This window comes from Prionailurus viverrinus, chromosome E3 (genome assembly GCF_022837055.1).
Source record: "Prionailurus viverrinus isolate Anna chromosome E3, UM_Priviv_1.0, whole genome shotgun sequence".
Lineage (NCBI taxonomy): Eukaryota > Metazoa > Chordata > Mammalia > Carnivora > Felidae > Prionailurus > Prionailurus viverrinus.
In genome coordinates, this window is record NC_062576.1 from 24,897,506 (window position 1) to 24,924,837 (window position 27,332).

The 27,332-nt window shown below is 39.0% G+C and overlaps 1 protein-coding gene across 4 annotated transcripts in view; it reads right to left on the reverse strand.

The window, feature by feature from the left end:
- Window positions 1–27,332, reverse strand: part of LOC125154203 (phospholipid-transporting ATPase ABCA3-like) — a 304,058-nt gene that overhangs the window by 94,473 nt on the left and 182,253 nt on the right. For all 4 annotated transcript variants that reach the window (XM_047838052.1, XM_047838050.1, XM_047838051.1 and 1 more), the window contains one exon: window positions 3,334–3,463. In XM_047838052.1, the coding sequence (XP_047694008.1) occupies window positions 3,334–3,463 (130 nt within the window). The remainder of the gene's footprint in view (window positions 1–3,333; window positions 3,464–27,332) is intronic.

Consider the following 27,332-nt stretch of genomic DNA (forward strand, 5'->3'; position numbering starts at 1 on the left):
AGTAGTGAAATGGCTGGGTTGTAGGGTAGTTCTATTTTTAATTTTTTGAGGAAACTCCATACCGTTTTCCAGAGTAGCTGCACCAGCTTGCATTTCCACCAACAATGCAAAAGAGATCCTCTTTCTCTGCATCCTCGCCAACCTCTGTTGTTGCCTGGGTTGCTAATGTTAGCCATTCTGACAGGTGTGAGGTGGTATCTCATAGTGTTTTTGATTTGTATTTCCCTGATGATGAGTGATGTTGAGAATTTTTTCATGTATCGGTTGGCCATCTAGATGTCTTTTTTGCAGAAGTGTCTATTCATGTTTTTTGCCCATTTCGTCACTGGATTACTTGTGTTTTGCGTATTGGGTTTGATAAGTTCTTTATAGATTTTGGATACTAACCCTTTATCTGATATGTCATTTGCAAATATCTTCTCCCATTCTGTCAGTTGCCTTTTGGTTTTGCTGATTGTTTCCTTTGCTGTGCAGAAGCTTTTCATTTTGATGAGGTCCTAGTAGTTCATTTTTGTTTTTGTTTCCGTTGCCTCCAGAGACGTGTTGAGTAAGAAGTTGCTGTGGCCAAGATCAAAGAGGTTTTTGCCTGCTTTCTCCTCGAAGATTTTGATGCCTTCCTGTCTTACATTTAGGTCTTTCATGCATGTTGAGTTTATTTTTGTGTCTGGTGTAAGAAAGTGGTCCAGGTTCACTCTTCTGCATATCGGTGTCCAGTTTTCCCTGCACCACTTGCTGAAGAGACTGTCTTCATTATTTGTAATGAGAACTCAGCTTCTAGTCCTATTGGGGCACCACTTAATGTGACAAATAACTTTTGGCTTGCTGTTTTCAAGATACTCTCTTTCATAATTTTTAGTATAATATTTATGGGTGATTATCTCTTCACATTCATGCTATTTGAAGTTTGTGGAAATTGTGAGATGTGTAGATTAATGTTTTCAGCAAATTTGGCAAGTTTTAACCATTATTTTGTAGACTACTTTTTAGCTTTGTTCTCTTTCTCCTCTCCTACATTCTATTACATGTATTCTGGTGCATTTAAAGATATCACAACTTGATTCTTACAGCTTTGTACTAGAGGCTAAAGTCTGGGATTGTGATGCCTCCTGCTTTGGCATTCTTCAATATCACTTTGGCTGTTCAGGGTCTTTTGTGGTTCCATAAAAAGTGTAGGAGTGCTTGTCAAGACAGCATGGTATTGGCACAAAAAGAGACCCATAGACCAATGGAATAGAATAGAGACTCCAGAATTGGACCCACAAAAGTATGGCCAACTCATCTTTGACAAAGCAGGAAAGAATATCCAGTGGAAAAAAGACAGTCTCTTTAACAAATGGTGCAGGGAGAACTGGACAGCAGCATGCAGAAGAATGAAACTAGAACACTTTCTTACACCATTCAGAAAAACAAACTCAAAATGGATGAAGGACCTGAATGTGAGACAGGAAGCCATCAAAACCCTAGAGGAGAAAGCAGGAAAAAAAGCTCTCTGACCTCAGCCGCAGCAATTTCTTACTTGACACATCCCCAAAGGCAAGGGAATTAAAAGCAAAAATGAACTATTGGGACCTCATTGGGATAAAACCTTCTGCAATGCAAAGGACACAACCAACAAAACTAAAAGGCAACCAACGGAATGGGAAAAGATATTTGCAAATGACATATCGGACAAAGGGCTAGTATCCAAAATCTATAAAGAACTCACCAAACTCCACACCCCAAAAACAAATAATCCAGTGAAGAAATGGGCAGAAAACATGAATAGACACTTCTCTAAAGAAGACCTCCAGATGGCCAGCAGACACATGAAAAGATGTTCAATGTCACTCCTCATTAGGGAAATACAAACCAAAACCACACTCAGATACCACTTCATGCCAGTCAGAGTGGCTAAAATGAACAAATCAGGAGACTATAGATGCTGGAGAGGATGTGGAGAAATGGGAACCCTCTTGCACTGTTGGTGGGAATGCAAACTGGCATAGCCACTCTGGAAAACACTGTGGAAGTTCCTCAAAAAAAAAAAAAAAAAAAAAAAATCTACCCTATGACCCAGCAATAGCAGTGCTAGGAATTTACCCAAGGGATACAAGAGTGCTGATGCATAGGGGCACTTGTACCCCAATGTTTATAGCAGCACTTTCAACAATAGCCAAATTATGGGAAGAGCCTAAATGTCCATCAACTGATGAATGGATAAAGAGGTTGTGGTTTATATATACAATGGAATGCTACTTGGCAATGAGAAAGAATGAAATACGGCCTTTTGTACCAATGTGGGTGAAACTGGACAGTGTTATGCTAAGTGAAATAAGTCATACAGAAAAAGACAGATACCATATGTTTCATTCTTATGTGGATCCTGAGAAACTTAACAGAAGACCATGGGGGAAGAGAAGGAAAAAAAGTTAGAGAGGGAGGCAGGCAAACCTAAAGAGACTCCTAAAAACTGAGAATAAACTGAGGGTTGATGGTGGGTGTGAGGGAGGGGAAAGTGGGTGATGGGTATCAAGGAGGGCACCTGTTAGGATGAGCACTGGGTGTTGTATGGAAACCAATTTGAGAACACATTTCATAATAAAAAAAAAGATAAAGATATCAAAACTTCCTAGGAAACTGTTAATTTTACTCAATTCTTTTTGCTTTGTTGTATTCACATTTTATAATCTCCATCAATCTTTCTTCAAGTTCACTGGTTCTCTCTTGTGACAATTGATTAAATCTACTATTAAGCCCTTTTAATGAATTCTTCACTTTTGTTATTATACTTTTCAACTCCAGAATTCCCAACTGGCTCTTCTTTTCATAATTTCTACCTTTTTACTGATATTTTCTATTTGATCTTGTTTTCATACATTCCATTATTTCTTTAAAAATTATTTTTAATGTTTATTTCTGAGACAGAGAGAGACAGAGCATGAGTGGGGGAGGGGCAGAAAGAGAGGGCGACACAAAATCAGGCTCCAGGCTCTGAGCTGTCAGCACAGAGCCTGACGTGAGGTTCGAACTCACAGACCGCAAGATCATGACCTGAGCCGAACCCGGACTCTCAACCGACTGAGCCACCCAGGCGCCCCTATATTCCATTATTTCTTAAATCATGGTTTCCTTTAGTTCTTTGAACATTTTTTTTTTACAATGGTTACATTGTAAAATATTTGTAAAACCTGATATCTGGTATCTCTCACATGGAATTATTTACAACTTAAAAGAAAGTGAATTACTGAACAATTTTATGTATCATTGAACTGAGTAAATTGTAAACATCAAAGGGATACACAGAAGTCTTGCAAGTTTGATCTACAGTGTCTATGACACTCTGAAGAGACCTACCTGAGAGAATAGACAGAATAGTGGATTTTCCTGCTCCATTGTGTCCTAGAAGAACAGTAATCTGTCCCATATATAAATTCAAAGACAAGTCTTTTACAGCTATTTTGGTAGTATTTTGCATTCGGAATTCCTGTTGGGGAAAATACACAAATATTGACTTCATCTATCACTATCACTTTGAAAGAACAAACACTCAAATCAACTATTTATACAAGAAACCATACCACATAATCAATCTTGTAAGGAAAAAGAAATAAAAATTTAAGAAGGATGAAATTGTGATTGGAACAAATTAATTGGTGCCATAACACGAGTTGTAAAATTTCACAGTAAATATATAAACATCCCTCAGTAATATCCATTCATGCTTTGATTCAATTAACATCTTAAAACTGATAATGCCATAATCTTCTTAAGTTCATGCATTTGTCCTGGTTTGGACAACTGCCAACAGAAAACCTGGATGAAACATCTAAAACATAGATATTTTATAGGCATCTCAAATTTCTTCTTTTGTGTAGGTTAGCAGTGCTTCTGCTTAAGATGCAAAAATATGGAAAGAGCATCACTCTCACTCTAGAAAACAAGAAACTAAATAATCTAAAAAAATCTTAAGTTTTCTTGAACTCATCAGAGGAGTGATATTTCCAGGCAACCAATCAGCCTTAAATTTAAGAAAAGATAGACGCCTTCAAGGAGAGATGATATACAAACATCTGCTTGTCTGGAGAAAACACAGGCACTATGAAGCTAGTAAAAGGATTCTGGTCAATTTTTGATGAAAATAAAGTAAAAACACTTGAAGAAACAATATCTAAATTAAAAAGTTGGGATTCAAGCCCATTTCATTCAGACTTCAAACATCTATTCTTCCAATATAACTAACAGATGGTGAATAAAGCAAAACATCTTGTGTAACAAGAAAAAAAGGCTATTTCTCTTTTATTCCAAATGGCAGTAAAAGTTTTTTCCCTAGGTGTCCACCTTAATACCCATCACCCATTTAGCCCACCCCCCATTCACCTCCCTCCATCAACCCTCAGTTTGTTCTCTATCCTTAAGAGTCTCTTATTGCTTGCTTCCCTCTCTCTTTTTTTACCCCTTGCCATATGTTCATCTGCTGTTTCCTAGATTCCACATGAGTGAAATTATATGCTTTTTGTCTTTCTCTGACATATTTTTCTTAGCATAATACACTCTAGCTCCACCCACATTGTTGCAAATGTCAAGGTTTAATTCTTTTTGATGGCCGAGTAATATTCCAGCGTATGTGTGTTTGTGTGTGTGTGTACACACACACCACATCTTCTTTATCCATTCATCAGTTGATGGACATTTGGGTTCTTTCTATAGTTTGGTTATTACTGTTAATGCTGCTATAAACACCAGGGTGCATATACCCCTTGAAATCTGTATTTTTGTATTTTTTCTTTTATTTTTTTAATGTTTATTTATTTTTGAGAGAGAGACAGAGTGTGAGCTGGGGGAGGGGCAGAGAGAGGGAGACACAGAATCTGAAGGAGGCTCCGTCTCTGAGCTGTCCACACAGAGCCCGACGTGGGGATCGAACCCATGAATCACGAGATCATGACCTGAGCCGAAGTTGGACACCTAACCGACTGAGCCACCCAGGCACCCCTGTGTCTTTTTCAAACTTCAACCAAGCCAACCTCAAATTCTCCCTCAATGTCTTCAATATCCATAAATCTCTCCAACAACCACCCATTGTTCAAGGCACAAAACCAACAGCTACATTAGTGTCCTCCTTTTCCTTCAATTTCACAAGCAACCATTAAGCAAATCTTTTCAGCTCTAACCCCAAATACAGTAAAACATTGGTTTGTGAGTAACTTGTTCTGTGAATGTTCTGCAAGATGAGAAAATATTTCTAATAAATTTTAACTTGATAAATGAGAGATGTCTTGTAATACAAATAGTACATGATGCCAAACATCACATGATCACAACTGACCAATGGTTCTTTTCTCTCTCTCTCTCTCTCTCTCTCTCTCTCGCTTTCTTTCTCTCTGTGGTATTGTGAGTGATCATCTCCTATGCTCACATGCTCGATCTCAGGCCACAGTGTTTGGCAGAAGTCAGTGATTTTTTTCAGAATGTTGGAAGGTGCCCATAATGGGCACTAGTGTATTTTTTGTCACTTCAAAGCATGTATGGACAGTCTTTTGCTTTTTCATACAAGAGTAAGCTTAGGGATGCTTTGCTTCATTCTAGGTCAGGCTGCCTGCAGACATAGACACTTTTTTTCTGCTGCCTTACTGCCAGTTACATTAAATACAGTATATGACAAGAATTTATTAATACTGTATTGTAGTCAACATCTGTGCAAGCATATACAATGGGCCCCGTGCAGAAAAGGGTTGAAAAGAAAGGCAGTGAGAAGGAGATGATTATGGTGGAAGTTAAGAATGAAATCAAGAAGTACAAATGAGGTATGCAAGTGGCTGAAAGTGCAAGATTTTATAAGAAGTCTCTGTCTCTATTCTGTCTATAGAGGAGGAGGAGGACAAAAAGGTGCAGAAATTCCTCACTTCAAGTGAGATTAGGGGGATGTGTAAAATGTGGGAAACACTGCAAAATTTTGTAGAAAATCATCACCCGAATAAGGATGTAGCAGTGTGAAGGATGAATATGTTTAATGACAATGCAAAATCACCTTTACATGAAATCCTGAAAAGAAGGCAAAACCAAGTGTCATTGGATAGGTTCCTTGTTAAAGTTGCACAAAAAGAAAAAGATTCCACTGAGCCAATAGATAGCAGTGATTCCATTAGTGATAGTAAAAATCGTCCTACACAATAACCCTCCACTCTCTTGTCTCCCTCACACCAGCATGAAGGTTTTCAAAGGTAAGTGCAGCTTAATTTATTTTTCTGTATATTTTGTATTTTCCTTATTATTTTGTATTATATTACAGTATTGTAATCATTGTTATATGTGTATTTTTGGGTTGTGGAACGAATCATCTGAGTTTCCATTATTTAAGGGGAAATTCGCTTTGACATACAAGTGCTTTGGATTAAAAACATGTTTCCAAAATGAATTATACTTGCAAATGAATTTACTGTATGTTCTGAATCTCTACACTTCTATCTCCATATGATTTCAGTCATATGTGGAATTTAAGGAACAAATGAATACAGGGAGGAAAAAGAGAGGCAAACCAAGAATCAAACTCTTAAGTGTAGAGAACTGATGATTACAGGAGGGGAGGTAGGTGGGGCGATAGGTTAAATGGGTGATGGGTATTAAGGAGGGCACTTGTGATGAGCACCGGGTGTTGTATGTAAGTGATGAGTCACTAAATTCTATACCTGAAACCAATATTACGCTGTAAGTTAACTAACTGGAACTTAAACAAAAACTTGGAGAAAAAAATAATAAAGGCCTATAATTATTGTCCAACCTTTTAAAAATGGAATCCAAGTTTTATTGTGGCCTTCAAGGTCCCCTACATGATTTGTATTATGAGTATATTGCCAAATTCATTTCATGTCATTTGCTTTCTTCACTCCAACTTTTTTTTTCAATATATGAAATTTATTGTCAAATTGGTTTCCATACAACACCCAGTGCTCATCCCAAAAGGTGCCCTCCTCAATACCCATCACCCACCCTCCCCTCCCTTCCACCCCCCATCAACCCTCAGTTTGTTCTCAGTTTTTAAGAGTCTCTTATGTTTTGGTTTTCTCCCGCTCTAACCTCTTTTTTTTTTTTTTCTTCCCCTCCCCTCCTCCATGGTTCCTGTTAAGTTTCTCAGGATCCACATAAGAGTGAAAACATATGGTATCTGTCTTTCTCTGTATGGCCTACTTCACTTAGCATCACACTCTCCAGTTCCATCCACGTTGCTACAAAGGGCCATATTTCATTCTTTCTCATTGCCACGTAGTACTCCATTGTGTATATAAACCACAATTTCTTTATCCGTTCATCAGTTGATGGACATTTAGGCTTTGTCCATAATTTGGCTATTGTTGAGAGTGCTGCTATCAACATTGGGGTACAAGTGCCCCTATGCATCAGCACTCCTGTATCCCTTGGGTAAATTCCTAGCAGTGCTATTGCTGGGTCATAGGGTAGGTCTATTTTTAATTTTCTGAGGAACCTCCACACTGCTTTCCAGAGTGGCTGCACCAATTTGCATTGCCACCAACAGTGCAAGAGGGTTCCCGTTTCTCCACAACCTTGCCAGCATCTATACTCTCCTGATTTGTTCATTTTGGCCACTCTGACTGGCGTGAGGTGATATCTGAGTGTGGTTTTGATTTGTATTTCCCTGATAAGGAGCGACGTTGAGCATCTTTTCATGTGCCTGTTGACCATCCAGATGTCTTCTTTAGAGAAGTGTCTATTCATGTTTTCTGCCCATTTCTTCACTGGGTTATTTGTTTTTTGGGTGTGGAGTTTGGTGAGCTCTTTATAGATTTTGGATACTAGCCTTTTATCTGATATGTCCTTTGCAAATATCTTTTCCCATTGTGTTGGTTGCCTTTTAGTTTTGTTGGTTGTTTCCTTTGCTGTGCAGAAGCTTTTTATCTTCATAAGGTCCCAGTAATTCATTTTTGCTTTTAATTCCCTTGCCTTTGTGGATGTGTCAAGTAAGAGATTGCTACGGCTGAGGTCAGAGAGGTCTTTTCCTGCTTTCTCCTCTAGTGTTTTGATGGTTTCCTGTCTCACATTCAGGTCCTTAATCCATTTTGAGTTTATTTTTGTGAATGGTGTGAGAAAGTCTTCACTCCAACTTTAATCTCATCTGTGTTCCTCAACAAATGAAGATCTTTTCTATCTCAGGGCTTTGAATTTTCTGTCTGTTTGAATTATCTGTACCTAGTTTTTGTTTGTTTGTTTTTTAACTATCTACCCCATTCTCATCATTCTGATCTCAGCTTTAATGTCACTGTTACATGCTGGGTTCCCAGGAAGCACTCTTGATTGGAAGATTAGAATGTAGGAAGTTTATTAAAGATCAAGACCTGTAGAAGAAAAGGCTGGAAAGAAACTGGGCAGAGGATGAATACAAAATACAGTTAAGCAACTCTATGGCCTCAGAGAAGCTGTTAGGCTAGAATGGCTATTTAAAGTTATCCCAACTTGAGAGATAGGGTCTTCATGCCCTCTCATGGAATAGTCATTGGATTTAGGTTTCTCCAATGCAAGGAACAAGAGCTTAGGTGAGGATAGCTCTCCATTGCCAAAGATAATCCAAACAAGGTGACACTGAGCTGTCAGCTAAGGCTGTCATCTTTTTCACACTCTTTTCCACAGTTGGGAAAAAAGGTCTTTCATTCCAGAGAGTGGCATCTGGGTGTGCAGTATACTCTCCAGTCCACTCCTTGCATTAAATTCTCTTCCTTCATCAAGTTCTGGCAGCAGCTTCTTCAGGACTCTAGTGAAACGTTTCCTGAGGGGAACTTATATGAAAAACGTTAAGTGGGATCCCTGCCACTGGCCTTAACACTGCAGCTGACATTATCTTCATAATTTACTGTCTATTCTAGATTACTCTCATATTTGGCTAGCATTGTTGATAATCTTATGTGGGGTTGATCCAAACATTCTTCCTGAGGTTGCTATGCACTCCTCAGGCCATGACTGCTACATTTTTCCTTTTACTACCAAATTGGGTAGGAGAGTATAAAGACATACAAGGGGATCATGTGAGTGCTAAATATATTCCTCCCTCTTCTATGTAATAGCTATCAACTTTACTTCCTGGTGATTATAATCAATCACTCTTTGCAGAAATGTGATTCCTCTTCTTGTTGGTCTCTTGGCATAAAAGCTTCAAAGTGGCTTGGCAGTAACCAGTTTATAGTTCAAAGGATCTCTTGGTGCATCTTCCTTTTTGGGATCATGATCTCTCAGAGGCCATGGTTGGGATTACAGGAAGCACCAACTGCCCAAGTGGATCACTAGGAGTACTAGTAACTAGGACCACTTCTGCTTCTACCCCTTGGTTTCTAACCATGTCTCTTACCTGTTGGGGACAAAGAACCACATAATGGCTTTTGTTTTAGTGTGACTATTGCATCCTGAAGGATGGTGACTCATTTGTGCAAATTACCATCTTTACATGGTTGCCTCAAATATGCCTTCAGCAGGCTATTTCATCACTTCCTTCAGATGAGAGCTTCTGGATGTACGTATAGACCAGCACATCCCAGGGTTGTGAGCTCACTATGTACTTTCTTTGCTGTGAAGTAAGATTCTTTGATGTGACTGTATGTGGAATCCCATACTGGTGGACCAAACAATCAATAAGCTCTGAGATGTCATCTTGCGTGAGGTTCTACAGGCAAAAAAGTGCTTACAGTAAGTGTTGATTCCTATAAGATGAAATGAAGTGCCTTTCAGTGTGAAAGAGGCCCAAAGTACTCATCTAGACACCAAGCAGATGTCTGATCTCCTTTGGAATGGTCCTCAGAAGTGAGTTTTGTTGAGGACATGCTAGAAATGTGGCAAAAAGAATAGCAAGATTAACTATGGTAAGAGCCCATATTTTAGTTTTTCTTGTACTCCTGCCGCTATAGATTTCTATTCCTGTACCACTAGTATTATCACTGATGGCAGAGGCTACCTAATGTCACCTGAGTCAATTTGTCTACATGGTTATTTAGTACTTTCTTCCATGATATGTAGTCTCTAGTGGTTGTTAACATGCATTACAAATATCTTCCTACATTGTTCTCATTTTTATAGTTCCATCCATGTTCCTCTACCCTAGAATTTCTTGAACCTAATCTTCCAGTATTTCTCACTGTAAGCCCTTAATTTGCCAGATCATTAATCACTGCCCAGTTCAGTAGTCTTGGGCCAATTCAGTGACACAAAGTGGAGGACAAGGTGAAGAGCTGGAAGCTGTCTTTTGGGAGAATTTCCTCTCCTTTCCTCTTCCAAGGTTATTCCCATTAGGGCTCTAGTGCAGCTGCTAATCATTTATGAACCTCACCTATGTACCAAGCTGAACTACCTGTGAAGCCAACTCGGAACTTTTTCCTCCTGTGTGAATTGGTTAAAATGATAATTCTCTATGGCCATATGTGTGAGCTGAGGGAGAAGCACTGAACTGATAATCATGGATGACATGAAGATTTAGATTCCCTGCTCACACAGCTTGCTGATGTCCACTGGTTGTGCTCATGTTCAATCTTTGATATACCACTTTCATCTCATGATGGGGTAGCTGCCTGTCTCTAATGATATGGTGGTTCCAGCTCATGATGGAACCCAGCTCATCATGGCCACTTCTGGACCCAGTTACTTGGTGTCCTGTTATCAGTTACTTCATCTCCCCAACAGTGTGCCAGGAACTGTTGTTGAAAAACACAATTATCTATCAATTGCTGATGGCATGGCTTTGATACAGAACTCTACATGTCTGCACTGTTATTCTCCCATTCAGGTTTACGATAAAATCAACAGGATATACTTTCCCAGCATGACACCACTAATACCATAAAGTCTGATGGACTGGGATCACCAAGCAGCAGAAGTGCTTCTACTACAGCCTGGACCTGCTGTGGTGTCCTTTCCTGCTCTGGACTCTACTCAAAGTTGGCATCTTTTTGTGTCACTTGGTATAGGGGTAAAGACAGTATTCTCAGGTATAGAATATATTGACTTCAAAACCTGAAGTGGCCAGCAGGAACTATTTTCCTTTTTCATGGTGGGAGGTATAAAATATACTAACTTATCCTTTATTTTGGAAAGGAATACTGGCAGATACCAGATCACTAACTCCTAAAAATTTTACTGATGTAGTAAGCCCCTGAGTCTTTTTTAAATTTATTTTTAATATGAAATTTATTGTCAAATTGGTTTCCATACAACACCCAGTGCTCACCCCAACAGGTGCCCTCCTCAATGCCCAGCACCCACTTTCCCCTCCCTCCCACCCCCCATAAACCCTCAGTTTATTCTCAGTTTTTAGGAGTCTCTTATAATTTGCCTCCCTGCCTCTCTAACTTTTTTTCCTTCCCCTCCCCCATGGTCTGCTGTTAAGTTCCTCAGGATCCACATAAGAGTGAAAACATATGGTATCTGTCTTTTTCTGTATGACTTATTTCACTTAGCATAACACTGTCCAGTTCCACCCACGTTGCTACAAAAGGCCAGATTTCATTCTTTCTCATTGCCACGTACTAGTCCACTGTATATGTAAACTGCAACCTCTTTATCCATTCATCAGTTGATGGACATTTAGGCTCTTTCCATAATTTGGCTATTGTTGAAAGTGCTGCTATAAACATTGGGGTACAAGTGCCCCTATGCATCAGCACTCTTGTATCCCTTGGGTAAATTCCTAGCCGTGCTATTGCTGGGTCATAGGAAAGATCTATTTTTAATTTTTGGAGGAAACTACACACTGTTTTCCAGAGTGGCTGTACCAGTTTGCATTCCCACCAACAGTGCAAGAGGGTTCCCATTTCTCCACATCCTCTCCAGCATCTATAGTCTCCTGATTTGTTCATTTTAGCCACTCTTACTGGTGTGAAGTGATATCTGTCTTCATAGGCTTTATCTGTACCCTCCTCACAATACATATGTCTTACCAAGGCCTTCAAAATACTTGCCATTTCCTGCTTGTCTGGTCCAATCATCAATATAGTGGGCCAGAGTGATGCTCTGCAAAATGTATAGCTAATCCAGGTTCCTCCAGATTATATTATGACAGAGAGCTGAGAAGCCCTCCTGGACAAATAAATATATACTATTGTTGTCCATTTCAAATGAATACAAAAATCTCTGATCCCCATTTTGATGGTATTTGAAAAATAAATTTGCCAAATCAGTGGCCCTATATCAAGTTCTTAGGCTGTGTTAATCTCCTACCACAAGTCAAAGTTACCACATCTGACACAAAAGTGGCAAATAGGTGAACTATTTGTTTAAATTTGTGGTGGATTCACTGCCATTTTTCAGGTTTCCAAGGACCAGAGTGGAGAGTTAAATGGGTTTATGGGAACTGCAACTCATGCCTCTTTCATCCCTGCCACCTTTCCCAAGAATGTGATATTGCCTTTGATAACCATCTTATCCAGTGGAGATAGGCCGTTTCTAAGGATAGCTCTGCCCCAGAATCCAAGGAGTGAAGATAAGGGTTACACAAGCTACCAGGTATGTCATTTCTATTTATACATTTGGCAACCATAGAAATTCCCACTAGGTGATTGTGTGGTCCCAGTGTAAGTCATTAAAAGCTAAGATTAAAATTATTACCTAGCCTGCACATAGTCTTGCTCTAACAATAGGACCATGATGGTACTTTGAATCTCCAAGTATGGTTACCCAAGTAAATTGCTAGAAGTCCCTTTGTAGGACTTGGGCAATCATTATCATGTACATTTCCTGTGGTATTGTAGGGCATTTCTTCCTAGCCAATCCAGATCCTCCTTCAGTCAATGAGTGTAAGCTGTGAAAACGGGAAACGGTGGAGGAGACCATGAATTTATATCAGGTGCCTGTCTTAGCTTCTGACAATCCAACTTTTATTTCTTCTGGTAGCATAGGTTGTCAATATCCTCACTGGATGTCCTCCTATCTTGCCTCAAGAGTGTTGCGTTCTGATTACCATCATTTGTGGATCAGGTGTTCCAGACTCCATACTTGCCACTTTATTAGAAAAATTGTTCCTGCCTGTGTCGCCACCTATCCTTTATTATGTTGGAGTCATGTTACTCCATTGCTACCAGTGTGTCCATTTCTGTCAAGATATCTCCTACTGCTAGCCATGATCAGTGATGATCATGTTCCTCTCACTAGTATACTCCTTATTGTTTTGACTAGGCTCACATGCAAAAGCATAGTCATGTAGTAGATTCGTTGGGTGAGGTTGGCGCAGGGTCTTTCTGAGGCTACAATCAAGTAGCAACATGGGCTACAGTCATCTGAAGACTTGGCCAAGACCAGGGTATCCACTTCCAAGCAGGCCTACTCAAGTTTAGAAAGACTCAATTCTCGTCCATATGAGCAACTTGAATGATATGGTGGCTATCTTCAGAGCAAGCAATTTATGACCAAGGCAAAAGCCATGATGACTTCTATGATTCAGTCTTGGAAGTCCCATACTTCACTTGCACAGTATTATACAGGTCACAAGATTAGCCTATTCACTGCAGAAGAGGACTGCACAAAAATGTGAATATTAGTGAGAATTCCTGGGGATTCTCATCCCATGATGAGGTTTCCAACAACCATAGTCCACCCTCTGACTCCAATGATTCATTTTATTCTCTCATAAAGACAGCTTTACCTGCTCTCACTGCTACAAAAGCACCAAACCTTTATAGCATCAGCTCAAAGTCCGGGGTCTTGTCACCTAAATCAGGTCCAGGTGTTGATGAGCCCCTTGTGGTCTAGTTTCTGGAAATTACCTCCTGAGTACAATTATTCTAGATCTGAAGACCTGTGATCCAAAGAGACTTGATATGTATCCTCTTACACTCTCCCCACAAACACAACAAAAACTGGTGAGATATGCATAACTTAACCATTACACATACTCCCAGTGAAGTAAGTGGAAGGCAGGAAGTACAAATCAGTCAAATGAAATTGTGAAACCTACTACTGGGATTATTGGCAGTACTTTGCTTGGGTCTCAAGACCACAGAATGTTTCTCCAAGGCTTTTGGCTCCACTTTCTATTCTCTTGACTTCTCAATCATCCTTTCTTAATCATGAAAAGCATCCTATGGATGCAGTCAAGATTTTTCCAACATGCTATCTTGTTTTTTTATTTTTATAATTTTATTGACTTTTATAGCTTTGAAATATTGTTCCCCCAATGACAATAAATTTCATGAGTAATCATGAGTTGGCAGTACATACTATTAAGTCTTCTTTTTTTTTTTTTTAATTTACATCCAAGTTAGTTATCATATAGTACAACAATGATTTCAGGAACAGATTCCTTAATGCCCCTTACCCATTTAGCCCACCCCCCGTCCCACAACCCCTCCAGTAATCCTCTGTTCTCCATACTTAAGAGTCTATTGTGTTTTGTCTCCCTCCCTGTATTTATATTATCTTTGCTTCCCTTCCCTTATGTTTGTCTGTTTTGTATCTTAAAGTCCTCATATGAGTGAAGTCTTATGATATTTGTCTTTCTCTGACTAATTTCATTTAGCATAATACCCTCCAGTTCCATCCACATAGTTGCAAACGGCAAGATTTCATTCTTTTTGATTGCCAAATAATACTCCATTGTATACAAATACCATATCTTCTTTTTTTTTTTTAATTTTTTTTTCAACGTTTATTTATTTTTGGGACAGAGAGAGACAGAGCATGAACGGGGGAGGGTCAGAGAGAGAGGGAGACACAGAATCGGAAACAGGCTCCAGGCTCTGAGCCATCAGCCCAGAGCCCGACGCGGGGCTCGAACTCACGGACCGTGAGATCGTGACCTGGCTGAAGTTGGACGCTTAACCAACTGCGCCACCCAGGCACCCCAATATCTTCTTTATCCATTCATCCACTGATGGACATTTGGACTTTTCCCATACTTTGGCTATTGTCAATAGCACTGCTATAAACACTGGGGTGCATGTGCCACTTTGAAACAGCATGCCTGTATCCCTTGGATAAATACCTAGGAGTGCAATAGCTGGGTCGTAGGGTAGTTCTATTTTTAATTTTTTGAGGAACCTCCATACTGTTTTCCAGAGTGGCTACACAAGTTTTCATTCCCACTAGGAATGCAAAAGAGATCCTCTTTCTCCATATCCTCACCAACATGTGTTGTTGCCTGAGTTGCTAATGTTAGCCATTCTGACAGGAGTGAGGTAGTATCTCATGGTGGCTTTGACTTGTATTTCCCTGATGATGAGTGATGTTGAGAATTTTTTCATGTGTCGGTTGGCCATCTGGATGTCTTCTTTGGAGAAGTGTCTATTCATGTCTTTTGCCCATTTCGCCACTGGATTATTTGTTTTTTTGGGTGTGGAGTTTGATAAGTTCTTTACAGATTTTGGATACTAACCCTTTATCTGATATGTCACTTGCAAATATCTTCTCCCATTCTGTCGGTTGCCTTTGAGTTTTTCTGATTGTTTCCTTCGCTGTGTGGAAGCTTTTTATTTTGATGAGGTCCCAATAAGTTCATTTGTGCTTCAGTTTCCCTTGCCTTCAGAGACGTGTTGAGTAAGAAGTTGCTGCAGCCAAGGTCAAAGAGGTTTTTGTCTGCTTTCTCCTCAACGATTTTAATGGCTTCCTGTCTTACATTTAGGTCTTTCATCCATTTTATTTTTGTGTATGGTGTAAAAAAGTGGTCCAGGTTCATTCTTCTGCATGCCGCTGTCCAGTTTTCCCAGCACCACTTGCTGAAGAGACTGTCTTTATTCCATTGGATATTCTTTCCTGCTTTGTCAAAGATTAGTTGAACATACATTTGTGGGTCCATTTCTGGGTTCTCTATTCTGTTCCATTGATCTGAGTATCTGTTTTTGTGCCAGTACCGTACTGTCTTGATGATTTTGGCTTTGTAAAACAGCTCGAAGTCTGGAATTGTGATGCTTCCTGCTTTTTCTTTTCCAAGATTGCTTTGGCTGTTTCAGGTCTTTTGTGGTTCCAAACAAATTTTAGGATTGTGTGTTCTACCTCTGTGAAGAATGCTGGTGTTATTTTGATAGGTATTGCATTGACTATGTAGATCGCTTTGGGTAGTATTGACATTTTAACAATATTTGTTCTTCCTATCCAGAAACATGGAATATTTTTCCTTTTTGTGTGTGTCTTCCTCAATTTCTTTCATAAGTTTTCTATAGTTTTCAGTGTATAGATTTTTCACTTCTTTGGCTAGATTTATTCCTAGGTATTTTATGGGTTGGTGCAACTGTAAATGGGATTGATTCCTTGAATTCTTCTTCCATTGCTTCATTATTGGTGTATAGGAATGCAACTGATTTCTGTGCATTGATTTTATATCCTGCAACCTTGATGAATTCATGGATCAGTTCTAGCAGTTTTTTTGTGGAATCCTTTGGGTTTTCCATATAGAGTATCATGTCATCTGTGAAGAGTGAAAGTGTGACCTCCCCTGCCTGATTTGGATGCCTTTTATTTCTTTGTGTTGTCTGATTGCAGAGGCTAAAACTTCCAATACTATGTTGAATAACAGTGGCGAGAGTAGACATCCCTGTCTTGTTCCTGATCTTGGGTGGAAAGCCCTCAGTTTTTCCCCATGAGGATGATATTAGCATTGGGTCTTTCATATATGACCTTTATGATCTCGAGGTATGCTCCTCCTATCCCTACTTTCTTGAGGGCTTTTATCAAGAAAGGATGCTGTATTTTGTCAAATGCTTTCTCTGCATTTATTGAGAGGATCATTTGATTCTTGTCCTTTCTTTTATTGATGTGATGAATCACGTTAATTGTTTTGTGGATATTGAACCAGCCCTGCATCCCAGTTATAAATCCCACTTGGTCGTGGTGAATAATTTTTTTAATGTATTGTTGGATCCAGTTGGCTAATATCTTGTTGAGGATTTTTGCATCCATGTTCATCAGGGAAATTGGTCTATAGTTCTCCTTCTTAGTGGGGTCTCTGATTTTGGAATCAAGGTAATGCTGGCTTCATAAAAAGAGTTTGGGAGTTTTCCTTCCATTTCTATTTTTTGGAACAGCTTCAAGAGAATAGGTGTTAACTCTTCCTTAAATGTTTGGTAGAATTATCCTGGAAAGCCATCTGGCCATGGACTCTTGTTTTTTTGGGGAGATTTTTGATTATTAATTTAATTTCTTTACTGGTTCTGGGTCTGTTCAAATTTTCTATTTTTTCCTGTTTCAGTTTGGTTGTTTATATGTTTCTAGGAATTTGTCCATTTTTTCCAGATTGCCCATTTTATTGGCATATAATTGCTCATAATATTATCTTATTATTGTTTTTATTTCTGGTGTGTTGGTTGTGATCGCCCCTCTTTCATTGTCGATTTTAGTTACTTGGGTCCTTTACTTTTTCCTTTTGATCAAACTGGCTAGTGGTTTATCAATTTTGTGAATTCTTTCAAAGAACTAGCTTCTGGTTTCATTTATCTGTTCTACTGTTTCTTTCTTTTTTTTTTTTTTTTGGTTTTGATAGCATTGATTTCTTCTCTAATCTTTATTTTTTCTTGTCTTCTGCTGGTTTGGGGTTTTAGTTGTTGTTCTTTTTACATGTCTTTAAGGTGTAAGGTTAAGTTGTGTATCTGAGAACTTTCTTCCTTCTTTAGGAAGGCCTGGATTGCTATATGCTTCCCTCTTATAACCACCTTTGCTGAGTCCCAGAGGTTTTGGGCTGTGGTGCTTTCATTTTCATTGGCTTCCATGTACTTTTTAATTTCCTCATTAACTTCTTGGGTAGCCCATTCATTATTTAGTAGGACATTCTTTAGTATCCAAGTATTTGTTATCTTTCCAAATTTTTTCTTCGAGTTGTGGTCTGAAAATATGCACGGTATAATCTCGATCTTTTTGTACTTCTTGAGGGCTGATTTGTGTCCCAGTATGTGATCTATTCTGGAGAAAGTTCCATGTGCACTGGAGAAGAATGTATATTCCACTATTTAGCATGAAATGTTCTGAATATATCTGTTAAGTCCACCTGGTCCATTGTGTCATTCAAAGCCATTGTTTTCTTGTTGATTTTCTGTTTAAATGATCTGTCCATTGCTGTAAGTGGGGTGTGGAAGTCCCCTACTATTATGGTATTACTATCAATAAGTTTATGTTTGTGATTGATTCATATATTTGGTTGCTGCCACATTTGGAGCATTTTATTCCATTTATTGAAAGTCTGATATCTTCCACTTGTGTCTTCAGTACAGTCACTATCTTTATGTTCTATTGATCTTTGTGTCTACTTTTGTGCCAGTACCATACTGTTTTGATCACTACAGCTTTGTAGTATATCTTGAAATCTGGGATTTTGATACCTCCAGCTTTGTTCTTCCTTAGGATTGCTTTGGCTATTCAGGCTCTTTTTTTTAAATATGAAATTTATTGTCAAATTTGTTTCCATATAACACCCAGTGCTCATCCCAACAGGAGCCCTCCCCAACATCAATCACCCGCCCCCCTCCTTACCACCCCCCATAAACCCTCAGATTGTTCTCAGTTTCTGAGAGTCTCTTATGTTTTGGCTCCATCCCTCTCTAACCTTTCTTTTTTTTTTCCTTCCCCTCCCCATGGTCTTCTGTTAAGTTTCTCAGGATCCACATAAGAATGAAAACGTATGGTATCTGTCTTTCTCTGTATGACTTATTTCACTTAGCATAACACTCTCCAGTTCCACCCACGTTGCTACAAAAGGCCAGATTTCATTCTTTCTCATTGCCACGTACTAGTCCATTGTGTATATAAACCACAATTTCTTTATCCATTCATCAGTTGATGGGACATTTAGGCTTTTTCCATAATTTGGCTATTGTTGAGAGTGCTGCTATCAACATTGGGGTACAAGTGCCCCTATGCATCAGCACTCCTGTATCCCTTGGGTAAATTCCTACCAGTGCTATTGCTGGGTCATAGGGTAGGTCTATTTTTAATTTTTTAAGTAACCTACACACTGTTTTCCAGAGTGGTTGCACCAGTTTGCATTCCCACCAACAGTGCAAGAGGGTTCCCATTTCTCCACATCCTCTCCAGCATCTATAGTATCCTGATTTGTTCATTTTGGCCACTCTGACTGGCGGGAGGTGATATCTGAGTGTGCTTTTGATTTGTATTTCCCTGATGAGGAGCGACGTTGAGCATCTTTTCATGTGCCTGTTGGCCATCTGGAGATCTTCTTTAGAGAAGTGTCTATTCATGTTTTCTGCCCATTTCTTCACTGGATTATTTGTTTTTCAGGTGTAGAGTTTGGTGAGTTCTTTACAGATTTTACTAGCCCTTTGTCCAGTATGTCATTTGCAAGTATCTTTTCCCATTGTGTTGGTTGCCTTTTAGTTTTGTTGGTTGTTTCCTTTGCATTGCAGAAGCTTTTTATCTTCATGAGGTCCCAGTAGTCCATTTTTGCTTTTAATTCGCTAGCCTTTGGGGATGTGTTAAGTAAGAAATTGTTGCAGCTGAGGTGAGAGAGGTTTTTCCCTGCTTTCTCCTCTAGGGTTTTGATGGTTTCCTGTCTCACATTCAGGTCCTTCATCCATTTTGACTTTACTTTTGTGAATGGTGTAAGAAAGTGGTCTAGTTTCAACCTTCTGCATGTTGCTGTCCAATTTTCCCAGCATCATTTGTTAAAGAGACTGTCTTTTTTCCATTGGATATTCTTTCCTGCTTTGTCAAAGATGAGTTGGCCATACTTTTGTGGGTCCAATTCTGGAGTCTCTATTCCAATACATTGGTCTATGTGTCTGTTTTTGTGCCAATACCATGCTGTCTTGATGATTACAGCTTTGTAGTAGAGGCTAAAGTCTGGGATTGTGATGCCTCCTGCTTTGGTCTTCTTCAAAATTACTTTGGCTATTCGGGGTCTTTTGTGGTTCCATACAAATTTTAGGATTGCTTGTTCTAGCTTTGAGAAGAATGCTGGTGCAATTTTGATTGGGATTGCATTGAATGTGTAGATAGCTTTGGGTAGTATTGACATTTTGACAATATGTATTCTTCCAATCCATGAGCATGGAATGTTTTTCCATTTCTTTATATCTTCTTCAATTTCCTTCATAAGGTTTCTATAGTTTTCAGCATACAGATCTGTTACATCTTTGGTTAGATTTATCCCTAGGTATTATATGCTTCTTGGTGCAATTGTGAATGGGATCAGTTTCTTTATTTGTCTTTCTGTTGCTTCATTATTAGTGTATAAGAATGCAACCGATTTCTGTGCATTGATTTTGTATCCTGCAACTTTGCAGAATTCATGCATCAGTTCTAGTAGACTTTTGTCGGAGTCTATCAGGTTTTCCATGTATATCATGTCATCTGCAAAAAGTGAAAGCTTGACTTCATCTTTGCCAGTTTTGATGCCTTTGATTTCCTTTTGTTGTCCGATTGCTGATTGTTGTCTGATTTTGCTGTCTGATTGCTGATTCCAACACTATGTCAAACAACAGCGGTGAGAGTGGACATCCCTGTCGTGTTCCTGATCTCAGGGGGAAAGCTCTCAGTGTTTCCCCATTACGGATGATATTAGCTGTGGGCTTTTCATAAATGGCTTTTATGATGTTTAAGTATGTTCCTTCTATCCTGACTTTCTCGAGGGTTTTATTAAGAAAGAATGCTGAATGTTGTCAAAGGCTTTTTTCTGCATTGATTGACAGGATCATATGGTTCTTTTCTTTTATTTTATGATGTGATGTATCACACTGATTGCTTTGTGAATGTTGAACGAGGCCTTCAGCCCAGAAATGAATCCCACTTGATCATGGTGAATAATTCTTTTTATAAGCTGTTGAGTTCAATTTGCCAGTAACTTATTGAGAATTTTTGCATCCATAATCATCAGGGATATTGGCCTGTAGTTCTTTTTTTTTTCTGGGTCTCTATCTGGTTTAGGAATCAAAGTAATACTGGCTTCATAGAATGAGTCTGGAAGTTTTCCTTCCCTTTCTATTTCTTGGAACAGTTTGAGAAGGATAGGTATTATCTCTGCTTTAGATGTCTGGTGGAATTCCCCAGGGAAGCCATCTGGTCCTGGACTTTGATTTTTTGGGAGACTTTTGATAACTGATTCAATTTCTTTGCTGGTTATGGGTCTGTTCAAGTTTTCTTTTTTTTTTTCTGTTTTTTTTTAAATTTTTTTTTCAACATTTATTTATTTTTGGGACAGAGAGAGACAGAGCATGAACGGGGGAGGGGCAGAGAGAGAGGGAGACACAGAATTGGAAACAGGCTCCAGGCTCTGAGCCATCAGCCCAGAGCCTGACGCGGGGCTCGAACTCACGGGCCGCGAGATCGTGACCTGGCTGAAGTCGGACGCTTAACCGACTGCGCCACCCAGGCACCCCTGTTCAAGTTTTCTATTTCTTCCTGTTTGAGTTTTGGAAGTGTGTGGGTGCTTAGGAATTTGTCCATTTCTTCCAGGTTGTCCAATTTGTTGGCATATAATTTTTCCTAGTATTCCCTGATAATTGCTTGTATCTCTGAGGGATTGGTTGTAATAATTCCATTTTCATTCATGATTTTATCATTTGGGTCATCTCCCTTTTCTTTTTGAGAAGCCTGGCTAGAGGTTTATCAATTTTGTTTATTTTTTCAAAAAAACCAACTCTTGGTTCCATTGATCTGCTCTACAGTTTTTTTAGATTCTATATTGTCTATTTCTGCTCTGATATTTATTATTTCTCTTCTTCTGCTGGGTTTACGGTGTCTCTGCTGTTCTGTTTCTATTTCCTTTAGGTGTGCTGTTAGGTTTTGTATTTGGGATTTTTCTTGTTTCTTGAGATAGGCCTGGATTGCAATGTCTTTTCCTCTCAGGACTGCCTTTGCTGCATCCCAAAGCATTTGGATTGTTGTATTTTCATTTTCATTTGTTTCCATATATTTTTTAATGTCTTCTCTAATTGCCTGGTTGACCATTGGTTCTTTAGTAGGGTGTTCTTTAACCTCCATGCTTTTGGAGGTTTTCCAGACTTTTTCCTGTGGTTGACCTCAAGTTTCATAGCATTGTGGTCTGAAAGTGTGCATGGTATGATGTCACATCTTTTATACTTATGAAGGGCTGTTTTGTGACCCAGTATGTGATCTGGAGAAGGTTCCATGTGCACTTGAGAAGAAAGTATATTATGTTGCTTTGGGATGCAGGGTTCTAAATATATCTGTCAAGTCCATCTGATCCAATGTATCATTCAGGGCCCTTGTTTCTTTATTGATCCTGTGTCTAGATGATCTATCCCTTGTTGTAAGTGGAGCATTAAAGTACCCTGCAAGTACCACATTCTTATCAATAAGGTTGCTTATGTTGTGATTGTTTTATATATTTGGGGGCTCCCGTATTCGGCGCATAGACATTTATAATTGTTAGCTCTTCCTGATGGATAGACTCTGTAATTATTATATAATGCCCTTCTTCATCTCTTGTTACAGCCTTTAATTTAAAGTCTAGTTTGTCTGATATAAGTATGGATACTCCAGCTTTCTTTTGACTTCCAATAGCATGATAGATGGTTCTCCATCCCCTTACTTTCAATCTGAAGGTGTCCTCAGGTGTAAAATGAGTCTCTTGTAGACAGCAAATAGATGGGTCTTGTTTTTTTTTTTTTTTATCCATTGTGATACCCTATGTCTTTTGGTTGGAGCACTTAGTCCATTTACATTCAGTGTTATTACTGAAAGATATGGGTTTAGAGTCATTGTGATGTCTGTAGGTTTCATGCTTGTAGTGAGGTCTCTGGTACTTTGTGGTCCTTGCAACATTTCACTCACAGAATCCCCCTTAGGATCTCTTGTAGGGCTGGTTTAGTGGTGATGAATTCCTTCAGTTTTTGTTTGTTTGGGAAGACCGTTATGTCTCCTTCTATTCTGAATGACAGACTTGCTGGGTAAAGTATTCTCAGCTGCATATTTTTTCTGTTCATCACATTGAATATTTCCTGCCATTCCTTTCTGGCTTGCCAAGTTTCAGTAGATAGGTCTGTCACTAGTCTTATAGGTTTCCCTTTATATGTTAGGGCCTGTTTCTCCCTACCTGCTTTCAGAATTTTCTCTTTGTCCTTGTATTTTGCCAGTTTCACTATGATATGTCATGCAGAAGACCGATTCAAGTTACGTCTGAAGGGAGTTTTCTGTGCCTCTTGGATTTCAATGACTTTTTCTTTTCCCAGATGAGTGAAGTTCTCAGCTATGATTTGTTCAAGTACACCTTCAGCCCCTTTCTCTCTTCTTCTTCTGGAATTCCTATGATACAGATATTGTTCTGTTTGATTGCATCACTTAGTTCTCTAATTCTTCCCTCACACTCCTGGATTTTTTTTATCTGTTTCACCGCTTCCTTTTTTCCATAATTTTATCTTCTAATTCACCTATTCTCTCCTCTGCCTCTTCAATCCAAGCTGTGGTTGCCTCCATTTTTATTTTGCAGCTCATTTATAGCATTTTTTAGCTCCTCCCGAATATTTCTTAGTTCCTTGATCCCTGTAGCAATAGATTCTCTGGTGTCCTCTATACTTTTTTCAAGCCCAGCAATTAATTTTATGACCATTATTCTAAATTCACTTTCTGTTATATTGTTTAAATCATTTTTGATCAGTTCTTTAGCTGTTGCTACTTCCTGGAGTTTCTTTTGAGGAGAGTTCTTCTGTTCATCATTTTGGATACTCTCTGGGGTGGCGCAGAACTGCAAGGCACTTCCCCTGTGCTGTCTGGAGTAACTTGTGTTGGTGGGTGGGTCTACAGTCAGACCCGATGTCTGTCCCCAGCCCACCACTGGGGCCAGAGTCAGACTGCTGTGTACCTTATCTTCTCCTCTCTGAGGGGCAGGACTCACTGTGGAGTGGTGTGGCCCCTGTCTGGGCTACTTGCACACTGCCAGGCTTGTGGTGCTGCTTTGATGGGATCTGTTGTGTTGTCCGGGTGGATCCGCAAGGTGAACAGGGGTGGGAGGGGAAGGCTCAGCTTGCTTTGCCATCGGTGGTCCCCTGTGGGAGGGGCCCTGCAGCACTGGGAGGGAGGCTGACCCATCGGAGGGATGGATCCACAGAAGCACAGTGTTGGGTGTTGTCTGGTGCAAGCAGGTTAGGGGAACTTGTTCCCTTTGAGGTTTCAGCTGGCAGATGGGAGAGGGAGATGGTGCTGGCCAGGGTCTTTGTTCCCCGCTGACCTGAGCTTTGTCTTCCGGGGCTCAGCAGCTCTCCCTCCTGGTATCCTCTTGTCCTCCTGCTCTCTGAGCAGAGCTGTTGACATAACATTCCAGATGTTAAGTACTGCTGGCTGTCAGAACTCATGCAGTCCAGCCCCTCCGCTTTTGCAAGCCAGACTCAGGGATTCCACCTTGCCGGGTGGGCTGCCTCTCCACTGCCGTGGTTCCCTCCTGCCAGTCCGTGTAGCATGCACCGCCTCTCTGCCCTTCCTACCCTCTTCTGTTGGCCTCTTGTCTATGCTTGGCTCTGGAGAGTCCCTTCTGCTAGTCTTCTGGTGGTTTTCTGGGTTTTTAGGCAGGTGTGGGTGGAATTCAAGTGATCAGCAGGACGAGGTGAGCCCAGCCTCCTCCTACGCCACCATCTTCCAAAAATTATTCATGCACTTTTATGGTTCCATTCAAATTTCAGTATTATTTGTTATAGTTTTGTGAAAATGCTATTTGCATTTTGACAGGGATTGCATTGAGCCTGTAGATTGCTTTGGGTAATGTGGACATTTTGACAATATTAATTCTTCTAACCCATGAGCATGGAATATCTTTCCATTTGTTTGTGTTATTTTTAATTTCTTTCATCAGTATTTTATTTTTTTCAGAGATATTTACAACTAATATATCCTTTGACTGATCCTGATCCTTTGACTGATCCCTTTATCATTATGTACTGTATTGTTACAGTTTTTGTTTTAAAGTCTATTTTGTCAGACAGTATTGCTAGCCTGGATTTATTTTTCACATTCATTTGCATGGTCAATGTTTTTCCATCCCTTCACTTTCAGTCTGTACGCATTTTTAGATCTGATGTGGGTCTCTTGTAGGAAGCATTATAGATGGGTCTTGGGTTTTTCCCCCCATTTTGATACTCTGTGTCTTTTGAGTGACATGGATTATGAGCATTTAGTCCATTTACATTTAAAGTAATTATTGATAGGTATGTAACTACTGCCATTTAAAATTTTGTTTTCTATTTTTTATTTTTAGTTTTGCTTTGTTCCTTTCTTCTCTTGCTTTTTCTCTGGTCAATGTGTACCTATAGTGTTTTGTTTGGCTCTATTTTTGTGTGTATTTATCACAGGTTTTGGGTTTGTGGTTACCATGAGATTTATATATAACATCATAATACCAGTTCATATTAATTTGATGGTCATTTAAGTTCAAACACATTTAAAAAAAAAGAAAATTGCTTTTCTTTTTCCTTCTTTTCTGTCTTTAGTTTCTTATCCACATTCAAGTATATGTTGTCTTATTTTACATCTTTTTATTCATATTTTTCATATGCATAATTATGGCCACTTTTGGACTTAAAGAAGTCCCTTTAACATTTCTTGTGAGGTTAGTTTAGTGGTGATTAACTCCTTTATCTTTTGTTTGAGAACTCTATTATCTCTCTTTCAAATCTGAATGGTAATCTTGCTGGGTAGAGTATTCTTGGCTGTATGTTTTCTTTCTTTTTGGCACTTTCAATGTATCATACCATTGCCTTCTGGCTTACAAGATTTCTGCTGAAAAATAAGCTAGTAGTCTTATAGGTTTTCCCTTATAGGTAAATTTTTGTTTGTTTTTCTGATTTTAGGACTCTCTATCTTTAACCTTTGAAATTTTAATTATTATGTTCCATGGTGTAGACTTCCTTGTGTCCATCTTGTTTGGGACTCTCTGTACTTCTTGGACTTGGATGTCTATTTTCCTCCCTAGGTTATGGAAGTTTTCAGTTACTATTTCTTCAAATAAGTTTTCTACACTTCCTTCTTCTTCTTCTCCTTTGACCCTAAAATGTTTTTGGGATGCTAATGTTTGTGGGGAAATAGATTCTACTTACATAAATGGGTTAGAAAAAAGCTTAGGGTGGAAAGCCACCACCATAGGACAAAAGTGCCCAAGGATAGCTAGCGAGATACTGTAATGGGATCACAAGTAACTTGTTATATCACCTGCAGGAAATTACTTTCCATCTGATGCCAATATACTATTGTACTTTTATCACAAACTCCACTTGCCCCCAGCCCAGACCGTTTGCTTCCTACACAACTTAATGATTACTGTCTGATTCTTTTCTCCACATTCAACTGTGTAAGATATTATTTTCTTCACATTTACCACGTGGGTAATATCTTGTGGGATCAATAAATACAGAGATGAAACCACTGTTTGGGGCTCTTGTCTCCTCCCAGACATTAGCCTCTCTTGTTTTCATTTCTGCATCTGCTCTCTTGCTGGACAGGAGAGAACTCCAGACTCATAGTCTACAACAAATGTTTGTTTGCTTTATATTGCCCAGGAAATCTCTTAATCTATCCTTATTTTAAAACATTATTTTCTGTTCAGCTTTTGTGCTTTCCATTACTCTGTCTTCCAGATTACTAGTATGTTTTTCTGAATCCTCTAATCTGTTGATTCCCTCTAGTGTTTTTTTTAATTTTAGTTATTGTATTCTTCAGCTTTGATTGGTTATTTTTAATATTTTCTTCTCTTTATTGGAAGTCTGAGTTCTTCCATTGGTATCTTCAGTCCAGTCAGTATCTTTATGGCAATTACTTAAAATTTTTTTGTCACATAGATTGCTTATCTCTATTTCATTTAATTGTTTTACTGAGGTTTTGTCTTGTTCTTTCCTTTGGACGATAGTCCTTTATCTTCCCATTTTGCTTGACATTCTGTGTTTGTTTCTATGGATTAGATGAAATGGCTACTTCTCCTAAAGTTAAAGGAGTGGTCTTGTGTATGCTGACCCCCTATAGACTGTGTGCTTGTTGACTTTTAATGGCTGGTTGGAGCTGTGGCTGTACATGCTAGTTATATTTTGAACTGTGGCTTTTTACAGAGAATAAAGAAAAACTAAATAATTTTAAAAAGAAAAGAGATAAAAGATAAAGAAGATAAGAAAAAAGAGAAAAAAACAAAAAAATAACAAATTTTAGGATTATTTTTTCTAGCTCTGTGAAAAATTCTAGTGGTATTTTGATAGGGATTGTATTGAATGTGTTGCTTTGGGTAGTATAGATGCTTTAACAATTTGTCCTACCAATCCACGAGCATGGAATGTTATTCCATTTCTTTGTGTCTCTTCAGTTTCTTTCATTAGTGTTTTGTAGTTTTCAGAATACAGATCTTTTACCTCTTTGGTTAGGTTTATTCCTAGGTATCTTATGGTTTTTGGTGCAATTATAAATGGAATCGATTCCTTGGTTGCTATTTTTGCTGCTTC